This window comes from Solea solea, chromosome 13 (assembly GCF_958295425.1).
Source record: "Solea solea chromosome 13, fSolSol10.1, whole genome shotgun sequence".
Taxonomy (NCBI): Eukaryota; Metazoa; Chordata; class Actinopteri; order Pleuronectiformes; family Soleidae; genus Solea; species Solea solea.
In genome coordinates this window covers 13,457,289-13,467,087 of record NC_081146.1, presented here as the reverse complement: position 1 = coordinate 13,467,087, position 9,799 = coordinate 13,457,289, and the positions used below count along the sequence as shown (strand labels likewise).

Genomic DNA, 9,799 nt, shown 5'->3' with positions numbered 1-9,799 from the left:
TCCAGACGATACAGCAATGGATGCAATACAGTATGTCTGACGCAGTTATCAGGTGACTGAAAGCCAGTGGGTTATTCTTGGTCTAAATTAAATCCATTAAAGATACAATAGCACAAGAGGGCTTTAAGGGACAGACTAAAGACAGTAGAGGCTCTTGTCTTTAATAGGCTTATGCTGACTCACCGCACGTACAAAACGAATTTAAATTTAATGACATTTAAATTTCATGTCCGTGACATCTTCCTATTCATACAGACAGTCAGGGATACACGGTCCTTAAAACATTCACCGGTGACCCAGTTTTGGGTGCAACATATCAGAACTGCATGTCCAGGTTGTGCTGTCTTTTCAACGCGGACATGCTACACCTTGTTAGGAAAAATAAAAGGCGGTTTTCAGTCACCCAAGCACAACAACGCTGTAGCACATACAGTACATGTGTTAACCCAATTATAGTATTTACCAAATTCATTGAAACATAATTCATTTTATTCTTGGAAAGACTTCATTGAAATAATAAAATAGTGTGTCTTTTGTTATTCATATTTTAAATGGTACAGGCCCATTGTACTCAAACTATGGTACGTGGTACACAAACTTCCTCTGGTGGAAATACTGCTCTACTGTATATACCAGGGTACCTGATAGAAAATGAAACAAATAACAATAAATTAAATAATAATAATAAATAGAGTCTCCTTATCTCTCATTCCACCTTCATCTATTGTCACAATACCAGTGTCTGAAGTATATGTGAGGCAGATGAGGATGATGAGAGCAGATTATTTTATTGGGAATAAAATGTTATTGTATTGTAAATTATTTACACCACTGTATTTTAACGTTGGTGATAATAGTTTTACTTTGAGAGCTGAATATGTTCTTAAGTAGTACTTATTTATAAAATACTGAAATTGTGATTATTAATGAATATACAATGGCAAGCTATTAGTAAGGGGGTCATTGTCAATGTTTGCAAAAGTTGCAGAAACCTTTAAACCTCTTAAATTTGGAAACACGTGTATGTCCAGAGGCAGCAGTGGTGTTGTGTACAAAGCTCACTGAACCGTCAGCCAAAGAGAAAACAAACACAGCGCGCGCACCGCACAGCCATAAAGACATAAATCGCGCCTCACCTTTGCTTTTGTGTCTTAAACATGCATCTTTATCCATCTCCGCTAAATCCCCGTTGGTGTAACTCACTTCTCAAACGCTTCCGGGCTATTTCCGCGCGTTTCGATTTCCAGGTTCGAGGTTCAACACTTTCCATGGATTCAATTGGCTACAACGGTTTGAAGGAGGAGCCAATGTTCAAATTGACACACACCCACAGCCTTATAGGGGGAGACCTGCGCTCTCTGGGTGATTTAAGTTGTTTATATAATGAGTGACTTGATTCACAAGCCAGAGACAGTAAGAAGAAAATGGTACATTGGGTACAGTGTGTTTGTGTTTTTGTTGTGTTGTTTGTTTGCTTGATCATTATCATTATCATTATCATTGTCTGTATTATTAATAACAATTATATACGTCTATATATACACATAAACAGTATATACATATATACGCATGCATATCATTACGTCACGGTGTAGTGTGTTTCTTTGGCTGCTGAGGTGGTGTCTTACACTAATGTGCGTCACAGACGTCTAAAAATAGACTGCCTTGGAATGTGACTGGAATTCTCGAAAATGGCGCGTGCTTGTGTTTGCACTGTAGTGTACCTACCTGTCGTGGATTTGGACTCAGATGACTCACGTGTCTTTCTTCCACTGGACCCTTGTTCACTGCAGCTCTTCATTTTCAGTAATGGCATCTATTACACACTGACAAGAGCATGGATTTATTAGGTGTGCGCAAATATTATGTTTGTGTAAAATATAGAATATAATGTTAATATGTATTATCTTTTTCTATCTCTCTATCTCTCTATGTATCTCTCTATCTATCTATCTATGTTTCTATCTTTCTTTCTATCTATCTATCTATCTATCTATCTATCTATCTATCTATCTATCTATCTATCTATCTATCTATCTATCTATCTATCTATCCTTCCATTCAGGCCTCTTCTATCTATGAATGTTGACTGATCTGAACTGATGAATGAGTGTGTCCTGTCCAGATATATAATCCTCCCAGCCCTTCACGAGCGTGGTTATTTATATTCGCTAATGAAAGCATATCATATTGTAAAGGATGTGACGGCTGCGCAGTAGAGAGCGTGAAAATCTGAATCATCGAAAAACAGAGGGAGAGAGAGAGAGAGAGAGAGAGAGAGAGAGAGAGAGAGAGAGAGAGAAAGCGAGAGGTGACTGTAGAGTGATGGGACCCGGCTGAAGGAACAGCAGCGAGTGATCACTCTCCGGGCTGGTAATGTCAGGTAAATGATGACCTTGATGATTTTTAATCATATTTCCGACGCGATGATTGCTGCTTTCGTAAATAACAAAAAAAAAAACCTGGGACATACTGTCTCCTGCGAGTGTTCTTTCATCGGTGTCATCGCTGCACACGACGTCCGCTTGCTGGCACATCTGGAAGTAGCTTCCATGAGGAGAAGAGCGTCGAACAAAATGTTTCTTTTTACTTAGCGTTGTCACATTCTACCTTATACGATGTTTGTTTGTTTTCATTTTCTAGTGAAAAAATGAAACTTAGTAGAAAAAACAAAAACCTCTAATGCGTTTGATTGTAGATGTTTCTTCATTTCCAGGATATTTTCATGTGGTCAGGAACTCAGAAGACCTGATTGAATGCTTTATGTTGAACTCTACTGCTCTAGATTCGCCTGGAAACTATTATCTGTTTCGATTTCCGTCTCATGGGGGTTGGGGGGGACAAATGGATGAGATCTGTTTTCAGACTGGCGTCACATGTTACGTCTGTGTGTTTTCCTGCTTGGCTCAGAGCTGGAAGGGAATAATGGCGTTCAGCACCATGGCCAGCTCCCGGTTCAGCTGTTGAGAGGGCACATTTACAGCTCTCTGTCGGTTATGACGCCTTTTGCTCATTTGCGTGTCTATTTTCTATACTTCAGTCACCTATTCTCATTTTATTCAGTTTGTTATAGGTCGAGACAAGGTCGAGGTCTGTGTAGTGCATTTGATTGCACAGATTCTGTGTTATTTCATTTGTTTTATCTTGAAATGAGTGTCTGCGGGTTTCTTAAGGTCAAGGTCAGTCACATCAAGTCAAACCTGAGCTAAATTTCTCATGTTGGGAGTGAAACGATGCAAATAAATGAGCAATTTTTAAGAAACAACAGCTTTAAGAACATTATTTTCTACAGGGACCAATGCTAAGGGATTAAATGCTTGATCTTAATGCAACATTTCACTCATCACACTCATATTATGTAAGCTGACTGTTAAAAAAACACCCTCTAATTTTCTTTAGTGCAGTGTGTGAATCCATGTTTAGTAATTCACAATAGTGAGTCACTCTCCATCTGCTCATCTCATCATCTTTATGGAAATCCAGGGCAGCAAAGACAAAGGCTGCAAGAGAACCATGGCAGCATACTGTATTAAAGACTGGCTGACCTTCAACATGTTTTTATACTTCACATCTATGCACAAAAACTAACTTTATGTCTGTGTTAATTGACATTTTCAGTCCAACATAGTCAATCAAGCTGACTGAGTGTAGACACTGAAACTTTCTTGCAAAAAAACCTGATGTATATTCAAAAGATAAATGAGACTGTAACATTAGCTCTCAGTGATAAACAACAATAGACAAGACAGTGGTGATGTTGTTTACAATTGTGTATCTGATTCCCTGATTTGTTAACCAAATGATTCCATACACAAGCCAGATAGTTTAACCACAGCTTCTTTATTGAACACCAGGCCACCCAGTAGAGTAGTTCTGGTTGATTTACATACAGCACCTACCCTGACAAACCACAAAACCAATTACCTGCCTGGTTTTGTTTCAACAGTAGAGTTATTTCTGTTCATTTATCACCTGAGACAGGAGAGCACAGAATTGCTGCTGTGGAACCATAATATATTTTACCAGGCTACATGTCCAGGCTTTTATACTCGCGAGACATATTAACAGTGTGAAGACATATTGGCAACACTGGGATCAATGCTTTGTTTTGATCCCCAGTCCCCAGTTTTGTTGTGGTTCAACAGAAACTGCAGGCAAGATTTAGGGCTCGCTGCTATAAACTTGAAACACTTTTACCCAGTGTTTGTTTAGAGGCCCTGCGCTGTGGAATAGAGATGGATGCTGAGGGAATTACACATGTGTATTAAACAACATTTCCTAGAGCAATTGTTTGTTTCTATTGCAGATTGTTGGTCCATCATATTTAATCAACTACTTTAATCAATCTAGAAATTCCAATCGTTGTTGACGTTGCTGTATTTGTGTTTGAAGCTCTCACGCCATCTGTTCCGTGTGCATCTTCTGCTAAAAAGGTGATTTCTGTGGCGCATGTGAGCACTGTGCATTGTGCCAACACAAAATCGAATCCAAAGTTGTCGACCAGTGTCATGTTTCATGGCTTATTTCATAACAGCGGACAAGGAGAACGCATCATTAATCTCAATGAACTGCTTTCAGGAAGTGTTACATAACTCTCCAGCATTGTGTGTGTGTGTGTGAGATAGTTTAGTGCCTTTATGTGTCAATGTTTGAATGAACAAAATGTGTGTGTGTGTGTTTATGCAGCATTCACAAACTGTGTGGGTGGTTTCCTCAAAGCAAGTGACTAATCGTGCATGTGTGTTTGTGTGTTTGTGTGTGTGTATGTGTGTGTGTCCTCAAGCAGGTACACAGATGTGAAGGATGACTTCTTGCTCAGAAATCTGTGGGTCGGAGTATGGTGAAGCTCAAGCCAGCGGGAACTATCAGCAGTATGGAGTCCGCTCCTACCTTCACCAGGTACACAACACATACACAGACACACAAAAAAACTATCTCTCTAAAAAATACCCGGCATCATTCTCTACTTCATTCCCTTATCTTCGCCCTCTCATCGTATAATCACTCAAATGATTTTGTTTTCTTTTTTTGTAGTGTTTGTTTGTCTCTAATAGGTTTTTATTTTCTGTATTTGAAATATCTCGCCCATGCAGTTTTACGAGGAGTGCACAGCTTCAATCTGGGAGCGTGATGAAGATTTTCAGATTCAGAGATCGCCGAGCAGGTGGAGCTCTTTACTCTGGAAGGTGAGGGTGACCTTCCCGAGGCTGAGACCCCACCATAGGTCACACTGTAAATGCAAGAGACTGCAAGCAGTGATGTGTTATCAGACCAAGATTCGACCCTCGTGCTATACGGTGCAAAGAAAACAATCTCTTCTTCACCAATCTTTTTTTTCCCCTGCAGGTCTGTCTTGCGTTCGGAACACTGATCTTGTTGTCGGGCCTCGTTGTTGTTTTGGTAGGTTACAGCACTCCAACCAGGATTGAGGCATTTGGCGAGGATGATCTTCTTTTTGTTGACAGGTACGAAAACAACACACAGTCATGTATATGTTTGGTCTTTATAGTTAGATTTAAGAACAGTTGTTTATGTGTTTATTTCTTGCCACAACACTTTTCTTAATGAAAAATATTGTGTTCACTGAGACATGGTAAAAAGAATTAAAATTAAAATAATGAAAAAAATATATTTTTCAAATAATTAACCACAACTCAAAAAACAAAAATGTTCTTTTTTTGCACAAAAAATATGGTATACTTCTGATTAACGTTCTCAACTAACTGTATTTATTAATTTATTTATTTCTTTCTTTAACAGCCATGCTGTAAGTTTCAACCGTGCCCTGGATGTCTGTAAGCTGACTGGTGCTGTGTTGTTCTGTGTGGGAGGCACCTCCATGGCTGTGGGCCTCCTGCTGTCTGCCTTTGCCAAGAGCTACTCCAAAGAAGAGCTGTATCTGCAACAGAAGTTTAAGGAAAGGTTGGCAGATCTGCACGCAACAGTCGGTAAGAGTCTCTGTTTTCTGGTAGCACAGGACGGATTAAATGGTCAAAGCATATTTCTAAAGAGTTCATTTTAAAAGAGACACTGTTTTGTGTGGATATTCTACAACGCGAACATTGCTTTTGTCGCAGGTTCTCCCATAATGAGAGCACCCACTCCTGGCGAGGGTAAGGTGCCAGTCACACTCTCTAAAGTCCAGAACATCCAGCCAGCGAATACAAAGTCGGAAACCTGACAGAAGCCTAAATAAAGGCCTCACGTCAAGAAGTGTGTTTGAGGATTGATTGAAGTGCAGACTGTGTGCGAGTGTGTGTGTGTGTGTGTGTGTGTGTGCGTGTGTATTTTCTCCTTTGAAAGGTCAGCTAACGTGTCACTTCAAGCTGTTGAGCTTCAAATTTTGGTTCTTCATCATTGTTGTGTTTGACATTAACGTTTGGTTTTGATGTTATACAGGTGCAGAGTTAACTTAGATGAACAAAGTCTATCAGCTTTTATTTTTGAAACATCAGTCGTAGGAAATATGTAGTTGTGTAATTATAGTTTCCTTTTTTTTTTAACTGCTGGAGAGGGAAGAGCAGCAGCAGTTGCTGTGTTGTTGAAAGTTGTTGGTGATTGGGCCATATTCACAGAAAGGATTAAAAGAAGCACTATAGACACAACAGCATCAGAGGATGAGTGTTATCACGGAGAGGATACTTTTTTAGTAGCGTGCACATGCATTTTTATTTACTGTTACACCACTGCAACGACAGGCCGAGTGGAGTCTTCTACGAGAAGTCACGAGAACGTATTACAAACAGATCAGAACAAGCCTTGTGGGTAAATGTTACACTGGCATTTCCTTCTGTCTTGTTAAGCAATCGGATTTTGTCTTCTTCAGTTAATCCTCTGGCAGGATCAATAGACGAGAGCAGACAGACTGATGAAAGGTACATTGAACCAGACAGGACATGCAGTGCGGCAAAGTCTGCCACTTAATCAAACAGCATATTTTTTTTTTATAAACAAGGTAAATAAAGAATTCATCATGCCTTCTATTACTGATAAAAAAAAAAAAATCACCTTCACTGATGGTTAAAGCTAATGTTAAAATAAAGACGCTGCAAGGGTGTGTGATGGCAGATGTGTTATATAACAGGGACGTAGAGAACACCCACAGCTCTCCAGTGAGCATCCATTAGCTTGTTTGGAAGCAGCCGCAGTTTGGAGTCTGTGATGTGATCATACCCACATATGCAACAACTACGCCACATCAAAGATTTGCATTCTCATTTGGCAACTATCTAAAAACTTGCTGATTTGCTCGAGCGTGCGCACTGTAACTTCTATAACGTACAAGCACAATACGCCGTTAACATGTCACCCTTTGCTGCTCTTAAAATTGTTTTTAGCTGAGTCTCAATTCAGGGGGGCATCGCCCACAGAGGGTGCATTCAGAGCTTGTCTGTGTCAAGCTTTGTCCCATTTCTAACACTACTTTAAATGCAGCTAACCAATGGGACCTTTCATCCCGAACCAACGAAGGATCAAACAGGTGGATCCTCCGTTGTCAGGCTGATTCCAGAATTCAATGTGCACTGGAGACTAAGGATTTAGAACAATATAATGACGATGATAAAAACATTCAAAGATGTTAAAAATATAAATAGCCTTCCACTCTGTTTGGGAAAAAAAGCAACAACTAGACGTTCACATCTTGAAATCTCAAGATGGCCATGTTGATCACCATGTCAAACTGTAGCTCTGTTGCTAGGTGACAGTGGCAAATGCAATAGTGAAGTGCATCTATGGACCAGACCATTTCCTTTTGCTTCAGCCTTTTGGTTCAGCCTTTTGGAGACGGACGTCCCTGAATTGACACAAGACTTTTGTCTGTATGGTACATGTTTTTGTCATTTCGTTAATCTTTTGAACAGATTACACAGAGAAACAGAGCAATGTTAGTAAAGTGTCATCAAAATGTGCAAAATGATGTATTCTCTTTCAAATCCATGTGGCAACAACACTGCATTACTGGTCTGTAAAAAAAAATCAATGAGTGGCTGTGCTGGGTATGCCTGTGTAACTTGACCTTTTAATATCATTCTCCGAGCCTTCTGTCTCATCCGTGTTGCTTTCCTCCATCGCGCAGTGTCATTTCAACACTTCAGGCTCATACTCATAAGCATCACGAGCACCCTAACGATAATCAAGAAACATCATCTCAGCAGAACTACGGTACAAGAAGACAGAGCAAGCTGATATAAGCAGACATTCCAGTGTGCTCAGTGTTTAGTAAGTGGTGAATAAATGTGCTGATTTATTGTTACATCATGCTGTGAATTTTGTTTTTATTTTGACCACATTTTGGGTTCTTCACGACAGCCTCACACTCCGCGATTGTTTTCCTAATTTGTCTGTGAACACTGCTCTAATTTCCTCTGATTCTGTCACTAATTATCTCGTGATGTAACAGCAGATTCTCCCGGTGATTACAAACAAATAGAGGTTGGAGTGGTTTACAGACAGGTGACTGCTGCCAAAATAGCTTCAGTGAGCCTCGACACTGACTCTGCAAGTGTCCATATTTGGGTTGTTGATGATGGACACGAAGACGCCGTCTCAAGTCTCTCAAGTCCTAGATGTACATTAGTGACTGAAACAGCCAAAGCATGTGAGTCATATCATTTCAATGCCTTTTCTTCAAACAACTCAGTCGCACCCCATGGATTAGTCATGGGATCAGACTTTTCATCAAGGAATAAAGCTGCTCACATATTTGCATTTGCCTCTTTTCTGGCAATGTGACCAAAACTAAAACAGTTCCAATAGATTTGCTCACTGTGTCATGCCACCAAACTCTCAGATGTACTTTAACCTCATCGGCAAGGGGTTTTATGCGCTGCTGCCCGGCAATAATATCCCTCTCTATGTAATTGCCTGATGACTGTTCTCACTGATGACGCCTCATCGTGTCCTGCAACGACACTCTCAGTCACCTGAGGAGGAGGAGGAGGAGGAGGAGGAGGAGGAGGAGGTGATCTTCTCTTTTTCCATTTACAAATGTGTCGTCAAAACACAAATTGGGTCCCATTTTTATCGACACCTGACCGACTTCAAAGTCATTTTAGCCACTCCTGAAACACCAGGCCTCTTGTTAAAGTCATTGATTCTTTACAACCTCGATATACTTAGTTCAGAATCAATAGGGACCTGTTTTGTACTGTAAATGCCACAGAGCATCAGTGTGGAGGCATCTGCTACCATGATATTTTGCCAACAGTCACCCGTCTGTACAAAAGTGTCTATACAGTTGTCTATTTTTAAAAGAACACAATAAAATTGATATATATATCGAGAGTTAAAAAAAAAAAACGTGTGGAAAATTCTGTGTATCCTCATATCAAGACGTACTCGGTCATATAAAGTATTATTCATTATTTAAAACATGCGCAGGCACACAGTCATAGACATGTACACTGGGACAGGGACCAGTGGAGGAAATGATATAGAATTTATAATCAATCCAGAAATAGAAGGGATCATCGCCTCAACCAGTCAGGCTTTTTGACTCACACACACACACACACAGCAGCCCCCGAGTCTCCTGTCGTCCTCTGTCATTTGCTCTTCCTCACACATGTTCTCCGTCTCCTGTGGGATGGTGACTCACCATCACACAGACGATGCGTGGATCCCAAATCTCAATGAGGCCGTCACAGACAGGGACATAAATCACAGTTTACACAACAAAGGGGTTCCTAATATGAAAACATAGACGCACATGAAAAACACATGAATGGACATGAAAAGAGAGCCACACTCATCGTGTGTGTTTCAGCATTATTTTTGTTTCGTGGTCTCAGCTGTTGAA

General features: G+C 40.2%; 1 protein-coding gene across 2 annotated transcripts; it reads left to right on the top strand.

Moving 5' to 3' along the window:
* The first annotated feature begins 2,278 nt into the window (after positions 1 to 2,278).
* nrsn1 (neurensin 1) lies at positions 2,279 to 8,254 on the top strand. 2 transcript variants are annotated; one of them, XM_058648697.1, is made up of 6 exons: positions 2,279 to 2,383; positions 4,784 to 4,899; positions 5,094 to 5,186; positions 5,347 to 5,465; positions 5,761 to 5,948; positions 6,078 to 8,254. In XM_058648697.1, exons 2-6 carry the CDS (start codon positions 4,804 to 4,806, stop codon positions 6,179 to 6,181), a joined length of 600 nt encoding a protein of 199 aa, XP_058504680.1. In that variant the 5' UTR covers positions 2,279 to 2,383; positions 4,784 to 4,803; the 3' UTR covers positions 6,182 to 8,254. The 2 variants fall into 2 exon arrangements, with proteins under 2 accessions (XP_058504680.1, XP_058504681.1); XM_058648698.1 differs by having other exon boundaries at positions 2,281 to 2,383; positions 4,787 to 4,899.
* Positions 8,255 to 9,799: the final 1,545 nt, after the last annotated feature.